This window comes from Diabrotica virgifera, chromosome 3 (genome assembly GCF_917563875.1).
Source record: "Diabrotica virgifera virgifera chromosome 3, PGI_DIABVI_V3a".
In the NCBI taxonomy this organism is placed as follows: Eukaryota; Metazoa; Arthropoda; class Insecta; order Coleoptera; family Chrysomelidae; genus Diabrotica; species Diabrotica virgifera.
Genome location: NC_065445.1, coordinates 61749751 through 61769706, shown reverse-complemented (window position 1 = coordinate 61769706; position 19956 = coordinate 61749751). Strand labels below are relative to the sequence as shown.

Genomic DNA, 19956 nt, shown 5'->3' with positions numbered 1-19956 from the left:
CCAACCCCAGTCTTCTGGATTCAGTTCATTGCCTAGCCATGTTTGAACTTAATAATATACTCGATACAAATGTTAAAAAGCAGATGCTGATGTTGGAGGAAGACATGATAGTTGTACTTGTTTCTTGTTTCGCGTATTTTTTACAAAAGTTAAGTATCGGTATTTATCAAGACAACTAATTTTTTTGGAGCTCCATAAACCGCAAGAAGAAAGCGAATTCGTTCCGTAATTATTGTTTGCGGTGTGGAATCAAGTACTGTGAAAGCTTTACACAGCAGTCAGTCAAATCTTTTTTTTTTTTCGAATAATTTAAGTACTGACGTTTTGCCCCTTCTTTACATTGCTGACGTAGTGTCGCAGCCGGTTATCGCATGTAAAAATAAAATGTACTTTTGGCATTTGGGATAATCCGATAAACTTTTCGAATAATATACCTCTGTTCGCTGTTGAGCCCTTCCAGGTTTCAGAAAATAAATAACTTTATCTACTGGAGTCCTTGCAGTAAGCAGTACTAACAAATCAACATCTTCACCAACTACAATTGTTGTGTTTGTTGCATTAAATTTTTCAATTGCTGTCTCAATTATAAGGACATCTGCGTCATTTTTAGCTTGTTTCACTTCAATATTCGCTGCTGTTAATTTGTCAGTTAACATGGAAATGAAACGAGATTTATTATTAATGTTAGCGAAAAATTGTTGTTGATTCGCTGGAACTGTTATATTTTCATCAAAGAGAATCTCGGAATCCGATGATATTTTTGTAGTTCGACGACGTTGTTCTGCAGCTTTAATATTCTTTGTCGAGTCACTGTAGCCGCCAAATACCACTGTCACTGTAAGCCCGTAATGTCTGCTAAATGGTAGACGCTTGTAATAAGTACTTATGCACTGAACCTTTAGCAGTAAAAGAAACAGATAATATGAACAAGACCTACGAACAATATTGTAGCCATTGTTTACAATTAATAGACAATCTGTTCTTTTTTAAACAATGGTATAGCCAAATGTTTTTCAAGGCCACGTGGATAGAGGACATTCAGTTTGGGACTGATTATCTTTTGAAGAAATATTTTCAGAATAGTATAATATATTATATAAAAGAGACACAAATAGGCATTTATACTTGTCTTAAGTGCCACATTATGTATATACGTGGCTTATATGTGCATATAATGTATAAAGTAACTTTTAAAATCGCGATATCTCAGGAATGGTAACTTTTAGAAAAAAAATTGCAAGGACTATTTTTGTAGAGAATATTAAGATCTACAACTTTGGTTTGATGTTTTTTTTTATAAAACTTACCGTTTTCGAGAAAAATCCAAAAAATCTCAAATTTTGACCTTTGACCCCGAATAACTTTTGTTGCACACATGGGATCGATGGGGACTTTTACAACTTTATTTGTTATGGTAAACTCTAGCTCTCCACCAAAATTTGGCTCTCCGGCAGTTTTTGTTATTTGCCAACTACAGTAGAGCGTCGATAATCCGAACCCTGGTAATCCGAACGATCGCTAATCCGAATGCAAAAAAAAATTATAAAATTAAAAAATATGATCACGGACCGAATTTTTGGATGTAATATGACAATATGGGCAATATTTTTGTTTTGTTTATGCAGAAATACATACAATATATTTGTTTATTATGCAGGTGTTTTATTCCTTGTAACTAAAACGTATGTACATAATGTGTACAATGTTTATGAGCTTTGTATGTATATTTTGAACATATGTTCGATAATCCGAACAATTTGATAATCCGAACTACCCCTGTACCAATTAGTTCGGATTATCGACGCTCTACTGTATTTTGATGTCTAAGTTGACCGGATTATACATACATTTTACTTGAGACCATTCCCATGCCAACGCGCGTCTTAATGACCTAAAACGCGCGTTAGCATGTGAACGGTCTTCAGTAAAATGTATGTAGTTGTAACCGCGCGTTATCAAAACTCGCGTTAAGCGCCTGTCATGAAAACGGGGCTCCCCCCTTAGTTAAAAACTTAGCTCATTCCCCATATCTTCCACGATTTTTGAAAAAACTCACACTCTTTTGTCATGTAAAATTTGAAGTTTTCAGCATGGAATTGGAATTCGAAATTTGTTAAAATTTCGGGAAAACTTTTAGATAACTATTCGGCAGCAAATATTTCTTGGGGATTTTTTGTCCGGGATTTTTTGTGGGGATATTTTGTCCAAACAAAATTGTGGGGATTATTTGTCCGGGATATTTTGTGGGGATCTTTTGTCCGGGGATTTTTTGTCTAGGGATAATTTGTGAGGATATTTTTCTGGGATTATTTGTCCGGGGATTATTTGTCCGGACTGGATTATCCAAACTGAACAACTGATCTAATAACTAATTAGACAAGACAAACCCAATCAACGTATACTCAGTACAATGTTTTGATATATTTTGATTCTTATGAATTTGAAAAATAAACAATATAGACTGAGAGCCGTATAGGAAAAATTTGCAAACCATTTTAGGCACCGTAAGAGTCTATAACTTAAATAGTAGAACCTAAAAGGAAAACGTATGCGCATTATGCCGTCAATTTTCAGTGGCACATGCGTCGACAGTGGTACATAAAACTTTCCACTTATGGACGGGATAAATAAATTAAAGGGTACCCCCCGTTAAGATAGGCAAAATGCCCTCACTCCCAGAATTCCATTTTTTTACATTCTATGTGATTAAAAAATAAGACTAAGTGCAATTTTAACCCACCTCACCCTCCCCTCACCACCAAAAACGTCATTTTTCGTTTTTATTTTTTTGGGTGGGATTGCAATATCCATTTTAAAATTAAAAAAAATTCACACGCATAGTTGAGGTTTTCCGAATAATGTCTATTTTTTATAGACCCATAGGTTAAGTGTACATAACCAAAAAAAAAAGAATTATTTTTTTTTGGAAAAAATCGTATACGTTTTTTTAGAGATGACTGCAGGTCTAATTTTTTTTTTATTTTTTGTACTTTATCAAATACTATATTTCTATTTTTTTTCAGATTTCTCCATAAGCTTCGCTACCTTCAAAAATCCAAAAAACTGTTTTTAAGGATCTTTTGGAGATTTTCCCTATTTAATAGACTTCAAAATACATAAAATCAAGTTTTCTTATAGGTTATATATAAATTAAAGTAACTGAGTCCTTTAGAACATTCAAAAATGGGAGAAACACGTTCAAACTCCCAAAAACCCCCTAAAAAACAGTTTTCAGATTTTTGAAGGTGGCTAACCTTACGGAAAAATCTGAAAAAAAAATAGAAATATAGTGTTTGATAAAATATACAAAATAAAAAAATTAAACCTGCAGCCATCTCAAAAAAAAAGTCATACTTTTTCAAAAAAAAAAAATTAAATTTTTTTTAAAATTATGTACGTACACTCCTACGGCCTACGGATCTATAAAAAATAGACATGTTTTGTAAAAGCCTCAACTATGCGTGTGAATTTTTTGAAATTTTAAAATTGATTGCATCCCGCATTTATTCTGGGAGTGCTCATACGTTTTCTTTTAGGTTCTACTATAAGTTATAGACTCTTACAGTGCCTAAAATGATCTTACGGTGCCAATTTTTCCTATCCGGCTCTTTTTTTTCTAAGTTTTATAAATATTAGGCTCTTAACTCTAATATTTTTGTAGCACATTACTATAATGCAAAATCAGAAATAAGTCTTATTTTCTTAATTTTACCTGATGCTTTATTTACTATTTTATGAAAATGTAAAAATAAATAATGAAAAACAAACAATCCAATCGATAAGTAATTGATGATTTAGCAGTTAGATAATACTATTAGATACTGTTTTAAAATCGCGTGTTTTCAGCGAATTATGTTAATAATAATATGATATAATACACTATAAAACGGTGAAGTAAACTGACAAAAATAAACCAGTCAAAGATCAAGGAAAGTTTGTATTCGGTAGTACAGTTAATTAGATACATTCATTAATATTCCCGGTAGTTAACCTTGGACTGCACGAAATTCATTTTTTCACAATTATTTGCGAGTACACCATCCGATCGATATAAATAGACCCATACCCCATACCCACAAATTATGTACATAATATGTTAAAAAGCGACGATCTTTTTCGATGTGTCTATAGGTCTATAGTCTTCTTTCTTTAGTACGCCTTTCAGTCGTATATAGAAGTCCTCCAGGAAAACAAGTAAAATTTAACAGTGCTCAGAAAACAAAAAACGGATTTCAAATCAAAAACAGGGATTTCAACAAATCACAGATTGTGCAAACATGCCTGGGACAATGAACACAGACCACAGTGGAAAGATGCATCAATAATCATGAAGGAAACAGACATGAAAAAGAATAATCAAAGAAGCAACCCTAATCCTACTAAGTGAAGAAAAATGTGTAGTAAATCCATCAGCAGAATGCAGCAGACTTATGTTGACAATACTTAGAGAAGAGGTGAATAACAAGAACATACCAAAAATAGAGAATAACAAAATGTAAAACGCATGTCTACATACACACACTACACATAGGCAACACACAATGCACATAAAAGACAATTTATAATTTTCATCCAAAAACTCATTATTACGAACGAAGAACCACATAGCATATACAGGATGATTCATTAAGAATGGGTCAATGGATCAATCTCTGGGTTGTAGATTCTAGACCTCAAAATATTAAAATTTAAACCAAATCGCTTATATAAAAGGTGACTCCTTACTGAGTTACAGGGTGTTTTATTTAAAAATTTAAAAACTATTTGTACCCATTACTTTAAAACTATTTAACATATCCTTGTCATACTTGGCATACAGTGTAAGTATTGTACACCCCACTAAAGTATGATAAATAGGTGTCTACAAATTCTCACTTCCAGGTCTCGCTCTCTCTAGGTCTCGCCTTTAGGTCTCCACACTTTCATGCATGGTTCATTCTTCTTCTCATTTCCTCGTTTTCCATTCTTATTAGACCCATTTATTTCTCCATTAATATTCATAATCTTACTCATCTTTATCAGTAAGGCACATTGTCTCAGCTGTATATGTAATTATCGGTCTGATTGCAACTCTGTTGTATTTCTGGATAAGTTCTTGTCCTTCATTAGCCTATAATATGTCCAGTATGTTTTGTTTGTTAGTATTATCACCCCTTACTTCTTCATTTCACTTATTTTTGCCATTCACAATTACTCTTAAGTATTTAAATTTATGAACTCTTTCAAAAGTGTAATATTCTATCTTGATTTATCTCGTCCTTGTCCTCTTTTCTTCTAGAAAAGATTAGATAACTATGTTGTTTTTCCTTCTTTAATTTCCTAGACCTCTTTTCCGTGCTTCATTTGCCAGGATTTTTAATGCTTCTTTTAATATTTCCTTAGCTCTTCCCATAAGAACTATTTTGCATATGCAACTATTAGGGTAAGAACAGAACAAGTAGGTCGAGGTGGAGGTGTAGGTCGCGGTGGATGCTACTAGTTAAGTCGCGGTCGATGTCGACAGCACATAGCAAGGAGGTCACCTGCGCTGTCAGTCGAGCTAGAACCACTATCAAGTGATGTAGTTTAATGAAATTCGAATGACAAAAAGACTGTGCTCTTGCGATGTTGTGTCAGTCAAGTGATGATAGTGATGAAAAATGTCAGCTGTAAATAATCAGATCCTCCTTCATATTTCAAAAAATTACTGTATTTAAGTGCTTTAGAAATTCAAAAATAAACTGAATACAAAAAAGGGATTATATAAAAAGTATCAATTCTGTAGAGGTCAAATCTAAGCTAGTATGGGATTGTGTGAGTGCCCTAAATAAACTAGGAAATCGTAGCAAGGTTACGGTGGCCTGGGTACCGGGGCACGAGGGTCATAAGGGCAATGAAAAAGCAGATGAAATGGCCAAACAAGGCTCATCAATGCCATTCGTTGGACCGGAACCCTTCTGCGGCGTTGCAAAGGCAGTTACAAGAACGGCTACAAGAAAGTGGGTAGCTCACAAATCTTTGGAATGGTGGAGGAATTCACCAGGCCAAAGACAGGCGAAGCAGTTCATTACAGAACATTCGCCAAAATTTACGGCAGACCTAATAAGCAAAGACAGGAAAACAGTCAAAGCCATAGTAGGTCTGCTAACAGGGCACTGTAAGCTGAATGGGCACTTAAAGCTGATGGGATTGGCAGATGATGACCTGTGCAGATTCTGTCACCTCGAAGAAGAAACAGCAGAGCACATTTTATGTCATTGTGACAGTCTGGCAAATGTGCGGTTATTTGCATTAGGAGAACAAAATCCAACGGCAAATAGCTACATGGAAGGTTCAGTCTCGAAGCTATTAGACTTTTTAAAAAGGGTCAGGCTAGAGAACGTTATCTAAAACTAGAGGGCCACAATAGATCTGAAAAGGTCGCAGTGGAATAGGCCAGAAAGCCACCTCTCTAAATCTAATCTAATCTAATAAAAAGTATCAACTCAGATAGCGCAGGTAATGACAACTTGGCTTCGAACGGACCAATCACAGGGAAGCATCCTCGTAGGCCGCGCAGTAGACATCCACAAACTCATTTTATTTTCAAAAGCATCGATGTAAACCTCCTGGATGGCATCGCGCTAAACCTCCATCGCGACTTACCTGCTCTGTTCGCTTCCATTCATTACAATGTGTTTGTTTTACATGGATGTCAACATCGACCGCGACCGACACCTACACCGTGACCCACTTGTTCTGTTCTTACCCTTAGTGTTGAGGAGTGGGCTTTAGTTTATTTCTAATGTTCCTTACTCCTACGTTGAATAGTGTGGTTTGTGGTTGACAGGGAATCGCCTTGTCGCACTCCTGTTTCTATTGCAATTGTGTTTTTTCTACCTTCTACTGTTGTTATTCTAGCTCGGGATCTATCCATGGTCACTTTTGTTAATCTGATTATCTTGATATTTCATTTATGTTTTCAATTTTTTTATTTGATGTCATTTCCGGTTAAAAAGTTATTACCGGAAGTTTATCAAAAATAACAAAGTTACACGAAGAGTTCAAATATTCCGGTGACGATGGGTGAAAACCTAGGATTTGTGAAGTGCAATTACTTGTTTTATTTGTTTATTATCATTGTAGTTTACCAACTACTAAATCATCAAATATTGAACGATGTTATGACTTACTTTGGTTTTTTCATGCTAAAAATGACACCTATTTAAATTAAACATCGAAGGAAAGAGAACAGAGAACATTGAGAGTAATATTGGGACTTACGTGTATAGGTCATGTGTCCTTGGTAGAAGGGTAGATAGATGTGCTGAGCATGCGTCGGTCGGCCATAAGCAACTGGATGCTCGTCCACTCCGCCTGCATGCAATCAACCACCACCCTTAGCGGACACGCGCTTATTTTTGTTTACTTATCTTATATTTATTCGATAACACCTCACGGTTGTTACGTTATGGCCAATATTTATCAAATTTATTGTTGATCAAGTTATTTAAAGGGTTCAGTATGAATAGTTTTCAACTAAAATATCTTTCATATTTTTAATGTTGGCAACAATTGTATGAAGCAAATACTTTTAAAATAATACATAAATAAAAGAAGAAACAACATATAACTGATATATAATTTTAATTTAAATGTTAAAAGATATATGTTTAGATATATAAAATGGATACTAACTTTACTGGATAAATATTAGTGGATGTAATTAATCAGTGGAACACAAAGTTCTTTCGATACACTTGAACGACAGGAACATCATTAAAACTCGACGACAAAAGAAATTACTAACTGTAACTAAAACCAGTGACTAAACAAAAAAGATAAATAGGAAAAGGTAATAATGTTAAATAAAACAAAGGAACACCATAGAAAAGAAAATATGATACAGTTACAGCATATGTAAACATATCAATTAAACACAGAAGGCATGGAATGAGAAACATCTCACAAAGCATTGAAAAGATTTTCCAACAAAAAGTCAAAAAAAATACAAAACACAGAAATAACAAAAAACGAAGTGTAGAAAATTCGAGCCTATGAATCCGTATATGAACTAATTAAAAATATATGGTTAAACGAGAAATTGTCTGAAGATTGGACAAGGGCGATTACAAGAAATTTATAATGCAGGAAACAGCGGGCTAACTGCCCACTTAAGCTGTCTTGACTCATGTCAATTGGCTAGAGTACCTTAACAGACACAAAAAAAATGGTCTTCATAATCTCCATAAACTTTCCGAAGTAAATACAGCTACAGAAATATATTTTAGCTGAAACTATTTTATACTAGCTTATTTTTTATATTGACATTCAATTAGATTACAAGATCTCTTATTCATATTGGGTTATATTCAAATCTTAATATAGATCAAATTCATTGTTCTTAATCAACGTATATTCAATAAATATACTTATTGTAATCAATATTTTTGCTTTTGAAATTTTAAATAAAAGGTGTTAAAATTTTGTTAAAGAAAGTCTAAAAATATTACTCAAGTTACTCATTACACAGATCGTGAATATGTGACAATAAATACTTAGCCAACAAGCTGCTATACGCTATATAGAAAAACGCAAATAAAACAAAAATAAAACTAGATTAATTGTCTAGGAGGCAAAGAAATATCATTTAGATGCGAAAAATTTGAAAATTTTGATATTTTGACATGTCGTAAGAGTTTATTTCAACTGATCCAAAAGATCACACTGGCATTTTCTTTAGCAGGGTTCTTAAAGATTCTGAGCCTATAAATTCCTTTGGAAACAAGGAATTGATAGTGGACAAAATATGGTATAGTGGATAACTATGGTATACACTCCTTTGTTTTTTTAAATATGGTGTACAGCCAACCACTGGACATTTGCCCTTTATAAGATACTTTTTTTATTCTGATAGATTATTTTGAACACTTTAAAACAAGGAATTTATAGTGAATAGATATATTTCTTTATTGTGTTTAGCAAAGGTTTTGGCTCTACAGGAGCAGCAAATTTTTCAGTATCCTTTGAATAAAAATGAAGTGCAGAAGAAAAAAAGCGAAGCCACAAAAAAAGTAAACATTAAAATAGAAGAAGACGTATAAAATCTAATAAAAGTTAGAACTAGTGAAGTGAGTAGAGTGTAACCAGGTATAATTTGTAGAAGACCAAATCCCAAGTTCAGCTGAAGCACCATTGGAAGAAGAATAATATATTTCACTAATCAGATCATTGCAAAAGCTATCGATTTTCTGCGGTGTTTTGTGCCCATTGACCCATACCACAGACCTATTCCACAGAAACAAGCAGATGTTATTATTAGATCGACACATTTATTAGATTAATAAAGATCTTGGTAAATTTTATTTTCAAGATAAGATAATACACGACGGAACATAAATTTTCTTTTGTTTACTTTTTTATTAGTTTTTGGAAAAAGTTCTGATATAGGTACTGCCTACATCGGATATTTGAAATTTCAACCTCTATGTACGAATTAGAACTTGGATGCCCATAATCAGTTTAAACTCTTAAAACATGTTAAAAATCTCATTAACTAATCTTTGTCACCTTTAAAATTACTTTGTCTCCCAAACCATAAAAACAGTTGGTACAGTTTGTGTAAAATAGGCGTAGCTTCTAGGTCGTAATTAATCGAATATCCTACTTTCGTAATCAATTTTTTATCTTAAATATTCAAATTCTAATGAAAATAGGTTACAAGCTAAACAATAATCATGGTCATCATCACCACACATCCTCATATTTAAATATTCACCCCTTGAATACTTCCGCTAATTTAAAAAAAAACTATTCTGCCTCGAAACAGCCGATAATGTAGCCGCCGAACAATAGGGAACTGGCATAAAGATTATATTCCAGAAATATTACTGATAAACATTATTTAATGCTGTTAAAAGAACCGCAGTTTACAAAAAAACTCATATTTTATTATTATGAAATAAATATAAGCAATTAAAAACTGCAGAATTTAAATTAATCTTTCAACGGGCGGAATCGGTTGTGACGTCAGATAGTTTGTTGGTCGTCCCTATAAACGGGCGAAAGCCCCATAAGTATTGCAACGCTGCAACGGTACATTATGAATAATATGTGATAAAATCATAAGGAATCATAAAATCGTAAAGAATTAAAAAGAATTAGTATTAAAAACATAAGGTTCTTTGTAATACTATTGGCGGTGTGCAAGTACTTGGAAGGGGAAACGAGAAACGACCCTGCGCGAGTCGCGGAGAAATATTGCAACTATCTTAAATAATTCATATTGTCAATTGAAATTGTCAAATTGACTTATATTTCATACCTTCTGTCAATGAAGCAGAAAAATTATATATTGCTCCACAATATTGATATGATATGCAATTATTATATAAAGGTAAATTTAATTAATTTTATTTTGCTTGCAGTACTGCATTTTAATAACTAATTTTATTTACTACATACAATTGTTGACGTTTTCACAACATAACCTGAATCTTATTTTTTCTTCTTATTATTTTTTTGGACTATGGCCTTGACAATTATCCAGTAACCAGGACTAATATAATTGGCTTATATAATTAAAAGTGCGAATTTTAGTATAGAGCGTAGAAATAGGGGTCGCTTTGCCGAACTTGCACGGTCCCAATAGTAAATATCTATTATATTGTATATTGCATTAATATAATATATTACGACAAATAGCTGGTCCTTATTTTTATTTATGAATAACATACTTATATTATGATCAATAAAGAGGATATATTTATTTTTACTGGCTCCTCTTTTTTTTGCAACTATTTTTACAAACATCTTATTATCTCATTTCAAACATTTATTGACTTACACATAGAGTTAAATATTAGCATAGAGAGAGTGTCATTCAGAGCGAAGTGACGACACCATCTTTTTTATTTGGATTAGTGCTGTTTCACTCTTACGCATAGTAAAGCTGCTACAGTTGTCCTCCTCTTTCGTGCCTATATTCACACTGAATGTCATTATAGATTCTCGATACAATGTGTTAGAAGGAGATGCAGCAAACCAGTCCCTGAGATCTTGTCGTCAGGAAGCGCGGAAGGTAGGCTCCCTCTATGTTAATATATACCTCTATGGACTTACACCGATTGGCTTCTGAGACATCCCTATACTGTGATGAGCGTGCTAATAACCGGCAAAATAGCGCAAAAGATGGAAAACATATTAGATTGTGAGATAAAAAGAAATAAAACTATAAGAGTTGTTAAATTTAGCGATAGTAACATATAAATTGCCATTATATTGATTGTTTCCCACCTTTAGACGTATATCAGAGCAGTATGTCAACATAAACTGTCACTGTGACAGTGGCATTTCTCAAATTCGTTCGATACGTCTAAAAGTGGGAAACAATCAATATAATGTCAATCTATAAGTTACTATCGCTAAATTTAACATCTCCACTAGGTTCATCTCTTTTTATCTCACAACTTAATATGTTTTTCATCTTTTGCGTTATTTTGCCGGTTATTAGTGCGCTCATCACTGTATATTCTAGCCCAAAACGTCCTAATTTAAAAATAAAAATCGACCTGTCTGAGGATTTCTCTTAAAATTTGCCCATTCTCGAGATAATTAATTTATGGAGTTCTGAGGTACTTTAATCACATCACTAGAAGGAAAGGGGGCAAGGAATGACTGATCCTCGAAGATAGAATCGAAGGCAAAAGATCAAGAGGTAGAGCTTTTTAGGGTGTGCTCACTACGGAGAGCAATGGATTGTATCCTCGCTCCGACCCTTGCTCCCTGGTATTTATATTTGTGAATTCTCGCATTTAAAATAAACATTACATCTCGCATTTAACATAAACAATAAATACATTATTTTAAATGCGAGAATTCACGAATATAACGAATATAAATACCAGGGAGCAAGGGTCGGAGCGAGTATACAATCCATTGCTCTCTATTTTCATTGCAGGTGATACTATTTTAATACGAGATGTCGACGCATTACATAAATTTTGTAGTGCCTAAATGAGCGTGTGATTTATATTGGTTTCTCGAAATACTTACCAAAGTTTTATTATTGGCACTGTATCCTAAGCCATTTGCAGATCAATAAAAATTATGAAGAAAATAAAAGAAACCAATACAGAAGTAAAAACTTCGAGATGTATTCTGGTATAAAATCGTTTATTTAAAAACTATAAAATGTCATCGATTGCAGAACGTTTTCGTTCTAAACAGAACATCTTCAGTGCCTAGAATGAAGTATTTCCACGTTAGATTAAAGCAAAAGGTTAAAAATGTGACTGTTAAAATGAAAAAAGTGTGGGAATACTTACATCCTGCCGAGTATTTTGAAACTAGCACACCGTAAATAGTGTTAACATCATCATATATGGTTTACATAATGTAATATGTTAAAATGTTATGACTACAAGTCGATGTTAATGGATAAAGTGGAACACATGCTAAAAGGGTGCCATGGTTCCCTGCTCGAAGATACTAGGTACTTGCCAATTCAATGGGCACAGACCAACTGAGAAATTATGAAGTGGATTTACAATTTGACAAGGGTGACATGACATGACAAGATAAAGCCAATTTTTGGTTAAAGTTTCATTTGATTTTGGATTTTTTAATAAAATGCGGAGGTTTGTCTGCAAAAATAATTTAAATTATTTGAATAATAAAATCTACTGTAAAGTTTAAATTAGCAACTCTCTATTCCAGAATAACTTATAGATTCATTAAATTTAATGCAGATATATTACGTGGTTTAAGTTGTGACGTCATCGGATGTGAAATGACGAGTTGAAAGTTAAGTTTGTGGAAACAAGGAAATACACTACATAGTAAGATAATTAGACTTGCATGGAAAAACAAAGCTAAACAAGCCGAGAAAACCAGAATTTAAGAGTGTTTTTATGTGATGAAATGTTGGTTGCCTAACAAGGCAAGCAGACAACAGGTTGAAGGTAAACGGTAGAATATTGCGAGAAAACAGTATATATACAAAAGGTGGCTATATGTTGTGTTAAATTTATTATTATACTATTGTAATGAATAATAACTGTAATGAACTTTATCACATAAGAAATTTAACGTAAAGTAAAAAGTTACCACCAGGGATTGTCTGGAGTGAGGAGACATGTGGGTGACAACTCCTGTTGGAGTATAAATAGGAATCATTCGGTGAGATCTACTTTTTCATAGTAATTTTTTATGTATAGTCTTGGTTTTTGTGATGGAACCTTTGAGATATTAGGTTCATTGTTAAATTTCTTAGTCAACTCATTATTTGGATTTTATGTAGATTATTTCGATTATTGAATATTCATTCAAGGAAAATTATATATTAATATATTTTTTGGTTAGACATAACCAAACATATGCAATTCTCAATTAATATTAGAAATAATTATCATTTCTCTGTAGGTTTTAAATTTATTGAACCTCCAATATTTTTATAAATTCTATATATTTTTACAGATATTCCCTCAGATAAATCATATTCAAATTTCACATTTATCATTATTTGTTCATGTGTTCACACTCAAAATAGTTCAAGGTTACCTGAGATTAGTTTTTGTTCCATCTTAATGATCGGTTTTTCTATGTTAATGCTTCTAAAAATTTTCCTCAATTATTTCTTCTTCCCTTTACTTTTTGCTAATGTTTAAAATGGGAAATAAAACTGGGAATGTTTTTAGCCATTTTGGAGTAACCACATGGTGAACTCATAGCCCTTTGACACCTAGGGAAACCACTACAGCCACAGTCAAGTCACCTTGGGAATATGTCTAATTGGGAGCAAGCTATGGGAGCGTTCCAGCTCAATTTTCGTCTTGGCACCTGGGCCTACAGGAGTCATGGGGTCGCACCATCCTGGTGCATCATTTTCTAGGATGCAACCGCAACCTCGTTTGGGAACATTTAGTGAGGTGTTTTAGTAACTATTGGTTTTTTTTTATATTTCAGACTATCTGTTAAATACACTATGTTTTTTTTTCCAGATTTAGGTTACCTCTGGTTTTTTTTGACATATTTGTATATTAGATTATTTGGTTCCCAAACTTTGTATCTACGGTAACTTCTTGTGCACAGGAATAAGCCTAGAGAAAATTAGGTTTTTAATGCTTTATTATTGCTTTGATATTGGTTTATGTAATTCGGGTAAATTTATTTTTTAATATTACTAGCTTGTTTCCCAAATATTACTGTTATTCGCTTTATTCCATTTTGTTCGGTTAATTTAGGTCATCGTCGGTATTTATCTCAACTTCATTTCTACTTTAGTCAATTGTATATTTAACTTTATTTATTCATTACTGTATTTTCCCTTAGTGAGGCTTGGGCCTATTTATTTGTAGTATTTTCATCTTTGTCAGTTTCCTTTAGTTGTACGTAGCAGGCGTACTATAACCATTTGGTAGAAGACTTATGTAATTTTGTACCCTATATGTTAGTGAGAGGTACTTATACCTGTAATTTTGTAACAGATAACATTATTGTTGTTATCTTAGAGATAACTCTTTGTATAACTTATGTCATTTTAGAGTCACATGATATACACTTTGTGTAACTCAGAGATTGTCAAAAATCTAGTAGTTATTTTTAATAAATATGTATTTATTTTGTATCGGCAGGACTTACAGATCACTCTCAACCAGATCTGCTGAACATTCTAAAAGAGACACTACATCAGCCTTTTCCCATCATTTGAAGGTTAATAATCATCATCTCGACATCCCTGATGGTGTTAAATTAATTCACAACATCCAAGACAGAAACAATCTACGCCTGGATTTGTACGAGGACCTTGAGATTTCCAGAGACATGAGGACCAGCCCCAATTGTATCCCGAAATAACCAAAGTACGTGCCTCCTAGCGGCGGGATACGGGCAACAATACATTGGCTTATAGGGCAGTCCTTACAGTAGGGATCCTGGCCTATACAGAAAAATGCAGGCGGGTGTGGGGTAATACTGCACTTTGGTTGCATTGGTGGTGTATTGGCTAAACGTGCAGGGCAGGGTATGGTGCTGATAGAAAAGGCATTCAGGCATCAAATATCCAAAAATCTTTTCAGGCCATAATAATGAAAAGACCTTCTCCAAACGCAGTAAAAACTTATACTGAAATGATGGCATCTCCTGAGGTAAAATGTTCCGGAAGTAAAATGAGCCTCCGTTCGGATCTCCGGGTGAGGACTATCTCAGGGGGAACACCATTGCAGGTTAGAAAAATCAGGATAGGGTCTTGGAATCTTGGTAGTCTTACAGGTAAGAGTCTGGAGTTAGTGGATGCGCTCAAACGAAGAAGAGTTCAAATTGCTTGTATTCAAGAAACTAGGTGGAAAGGACAAAGGGCGAAAGAACTAGGTGAAGGATACAAATTGTGGTATGTAGGGAGTAGTAACACTAGAAATGGAGTTGGTATAATTGCTGATAGTGAAATGAAAGATAACGTAGTAGAAGTTGTAAGAACGAGTGATAGAATGATGTCAGTGAAATTTGTAATTGATAAAGAGGTATTGAATGTTGTTTGTGTGTATGCTCCCCAAACAGGTCTGGGTGAGAATGAAAGAAGAGCTTTCTATGATCAATTAGGAGACGTACTGAGTGATATTCCAGCAGAGGAGAAAGTTATAATAGGAGGTGATTTCAATGCACATGTGGGCCAAACCAAGACAGGATATGAAACAATACATGGGGGATTAGGCTTTGGAACTAGAAATGAAGCTGGAGATGACATGCTTGAATTAGCAACAGCATTGGATATGGCGATTGTTAACACATTCTTTAAAAAGAGAGAAACTCAACTTATTACCTACAAAAGTGGACAACATCAATCCCAAATAGACTACTTCATGATAAGGAAAGAAGACATACGTGAATGCAAGGACTGCAAGGTAATAGTGAGTGAGACAGTAAGCCAACAACATAAGCTGCTTGTTCTGGACATCGAAGTAAAAAGCGAAACTAAAAAAAAATATCGGAGAGGACCACAAAAAATCAAATGGTGGCTGCTGAAAGATGAGAAAGAAGGTCTATTCAGGAGAAGAATAGTAGAAAAAATATGTTGGAACATGAAAGGAAGCCCTAATACAATTTGGAGAAAAATGGCCAGTAGTATAAGAGAGACTGCTATTGAAATACTTGGGAAAACGTCAGGAAAAAAGTTTGAGGATAAAGAGACTTGGTGGTGGTCAAACGAAGTACAAGGAAAAATAAAAGAGAAGAGAAAATTATATAAAAAGTGGCAAGAAACCAGATCCGACACAGATCTTCAAAACTATATGGTGGCGAAAAAGGAAGCGAAAGGAGCAGTAGCAAAAGCCAAAGCAGAAGCGTATTCAAACCTATATGATCAACTTGATACCAGGGAAGGCGAAACGAAGATATATAAAATAGCCAAACAGAGAGCAAGGAAAGCAAAAGATTTTAATCAGATTAGATGTATCCGAGATGAAAATAATAAAATACTAGTTCACGAAAGGGAAGTCAAAAAGAGATGGAGAAAGTACTTTGACAGCTTATTAAATGAAGAATTTGACAGACAGCCTGTAAAGTCAACGGAGACAGTAGCAGCAGTGGTCACCAAAATAACCAACGAGGAAGTGGCTCAAGCGCTTCAAAAAATAAAGAAAGGAAAAGCGGTAGGACCAGATGATATTCCTGGGGAAGTATGGAGAGCATTGGGAGAGACAGGAACAAGGTGGCTAGCAGGTCTATTTAATAGAATTATGGAAGTCGGACAAATGCCAGACGAATGGAGAAGCAGTATACTGGTACCTGTTTACAAAAACAAGGGAGATATACAACAATGTACAAACTACAGGGCTATAAAACTGCTTAGCCACACCATGAAAATATGGGAAAGAGTAATTGACAGACGGATACGTGAAGAGACCGAAATATCCGAGAATCAATTTGGCTTTATGCAGGGTAGATCAACAACAGATGCAATTTTCATTATAAGGCAGTTGATGGAAAAATACAGGAGTAAAGAAACAAACGCTCATATGGTATTCATTGATCTTGAGAAAGCATATGATAGAGTTCCTCGAGAGATTCTGTGGTGGGCACTCAATAAGAAAGGAGTCCCTGGTGAATATGTAAAGATTGTGAGGGATATGTATGAGGGAGTAACGACTAGTGTTAGGACAGGTGTGGGAGAGACTGATAAATTTCATGTGAAAGTAGGATTGCACCAAGGCTCTGTGCTTAGTCCGTATTTATTCTCATTAGTTTTGGACCAGATAACAGCGAAACTACAGGGTAACATTCCATGGTGCTTAATGTATGCTGATGATGTCGTGTTAGTAGGAAATAGTGAAAGAGACTTAGAACAAAAACTGGAACAGTGGAGACAAGCTCTGGAGGAAAAAGGTTTAAAACTTAGTAGGACAAAAACAGAGTATTTGGAATGTTCATTTAAAGATGGAGCTACTACAAATAAAATGGTATCTTTGGATGGTGAAATGATTGTGAAAAGCAATAGTTTTAAGTACCTAGGATCGGTATTACAGAGTAATGGAGAAATAGATGGAGATGCATGCAGTAGAATTAGGGCTGGATGGATGAAGTGGAAAGAAGCGAGTGGTGTGTTGTGTGACAGAAAAATTCCAATGAAGCTGAAGGGAAAATTCTATAAAACAGCCATAAGACCGGCTATGATGTACGGGACTGAATGTTGGGCAGTGAAAAAGAAAGAGGAACAACGAATGCATGTGGCGGAAATGAGAATGCTTAGATGGATGAGTGGAGTGACAAAGAAGGATAAAATTAGAAATGAGTATATTAGGGGAAGTCTAGGTGTGGCACCAATTGATGCCAAAATGAGAGAGCATAGGTTAAGATGGTTCGGTCATGTTCAACGTCGAGACGTTAATCACCCAATACGAAGAATAGCTGAAGTGCAGATTCCTGGAAGGAGTAGGAGAGGAAGACCAAAGAAGACCTGGGGGGAGGCGATAAGGCAGGACATGTTGGTAAAGGGGATTAACATTGATATGACCCAAGACAGAATTGTGTGGAGAAATGCAATTAGGGAAGCCGACCCCGCATAGGGATAAGGCAAAGAGAATGATGATGATGAGGACCAGCCCCAATTGCGTTAATCGTCAAACAACTTTAAATCGTCCTTTCACTCCTATCCATCGACAACTATTCCCTTAATCCAACCCTAGTTTTCTCTCATTTTTCCTCTCACCCCCCTTCCCCTATACTCCTATTCTCCATTTCCCCCTCCCCCTCTTTTTCCACTACCCCACTAGTTTATAACAGTCTTCTCTTTCCATACTAATCACCCATTAACACATATCTCAACTTGCATTTCTTTTCAACTTCATTGCTGCCTCCCCCACTATCCCATCCCTCACACAGTTTTGATTCTTCTATTTTCCTATCCTTCATATGTTTCTCCACTCCTAGTCATTTCTGGTTTGACCTTGTGTCTCTGTCTCTTTTTCAGGTCCTCTATATCTCATCTCACCATTTCTTTCATAATTTATTTAAATGCCTCTTATTATTATTAATCCTTAAATCGGTCTGGTTTATTGTCTCTTTGGAATGTTCTTCACACTCACTTATCCTGTTGCCTGTTATGTTACTTACTCATTTTCTCTCATCTCCGCTTACAATAATAAAAAAAAACACCATACATCCAATCACTCTGGTCTGTCATATATATCACTTTCCTTACTTAGTAACATTCTGTCACTGCTTTCTTTTTAGATTCTTAGACTTTACTTAACAATAGGATACTGCACACCTATATCCATTACGACCCATTCAGTCAAACTTCTTTCATAAGTTTTATTGCATTCACTATTCTTCTTTTTTCATCTATCTTTTCATTTCCATTCATATCAGGCAACTTCCAATATCCATTTATCCCAATTTAAAATAAAAATTTTTTCACATTTTGCATTTGTTTGATTTCAGTTACAATCACATACGTTCATAAAGTTTGTGCACTTAAATATATATCATTTAGTTCAGTCTATTTACTCCACTATCACCAATAGAAATCAATCTCATACTTTTCTATTTCATATACTCATTCAATTTAGATTCTTCTTTACATACTGACACCAACCCACAATTTGACCTATATTGGTAGCTCTCATTCTAATTATTTTATTCACTATTCCACGTTGGTAGACTATCAAGATACATTACTTCCAATTCATTCAGTCCTTTCAAAACTACATAAAGATGAATTAGACTTTATGTCACATAGTTTAATTTTATTATTTTATTACATACTCTCATTCATTTCACAATACTATATACAATCATATCCTTCACACATATATCTACCTCACTAACAGTAATCTTTAGTTATTTAATTTTGTTAACAACTATTTTCCAACTTTTAACAGACATAATTATTCATTACAATAGTATAATAATAAATTTAACACAACATATAGCCACCTTTTGTATATATACTGTTTTCTCGCAATATTCTACCGTTTACCTTCAACCTGTTGTCTGCTTGCCTTGTTAGGCAACCAACATTTCATCACATAAAAACACTCTTAAATTCTGGTTTTCTCGGCTTGTTTAGCTTTGTTTTTCCATGCAAGTCTAATTATCTTACTATGTAGTGTATTTCCTTGTTTCCACAAACTTAACTTTCAACTCGTCATTTCACATCCGATGACGTCACAACTTAAACCACGTAATATATCTGCATTAAATTTAATGAATCTATAAGTTATTCTGGAATAGAGAGTTGCTAATTTAAACTTTACAGTAGATTTTATTATTCAAATAATTTAAATTATTTTTGCAGACAAACCTCCGCATTTTATTAAAAAATCCAAAATCAAATGAAACTTTAACCAAAAATTGGCTTTATCTTGTCATGTCATGTCACCCTTGTCAAATTGTAAATCCACTTCATAATTTCTCAGTTGGTCTGTGCCCATTGAATTGGCAAGTACCTAGTATCTTCGAGCAGGGAACCATGGCACCCTTTTAGCATGTGTTCCACTTTAT

At 34.2% G+C, this 19956-nt stretch overlaps 1 protein-coding gene and 1 long non-coding RNA gene across 13 annotated transcripts in view; one reads left to right on the top strand and one right to left on the bottom strand.

Annotated features, from left to right (window-relative positions):
* LOC114339297 (ankyrin-3) overlaps positions 1-19956 on the bottom strand; it is a 539512-nt gene that overhangs the window by 157593 nt on the left and 361963 nt on the right. For 9 of the 12 annotated variants that reach the window (XM_050646489.1, XM_050646490.1, XM_050646493.1 and 6 more), the window contains one exon: positions 7243-7335. The exons of the other annotated variants lie outside the window; for them this stretch is intronic. In XM_050646489.1, coding sequence (XP_050502446.1) covers positions 7243-7335 — 93 coding nt within the window. The remainder of the gene's footprint in view (positions 1-7242; positions 7336-19956) is intronic. 12 annotated transcript variants of the gene reach the window in all.
* LOC126881861 (uncharacterized) overlaps positions 1-19956 on the top strand; it is an 84006-nt gene that overhangs the window by 9270 nt on the left and 54780 nt on the right. The window lies entirely within an intron of this gene.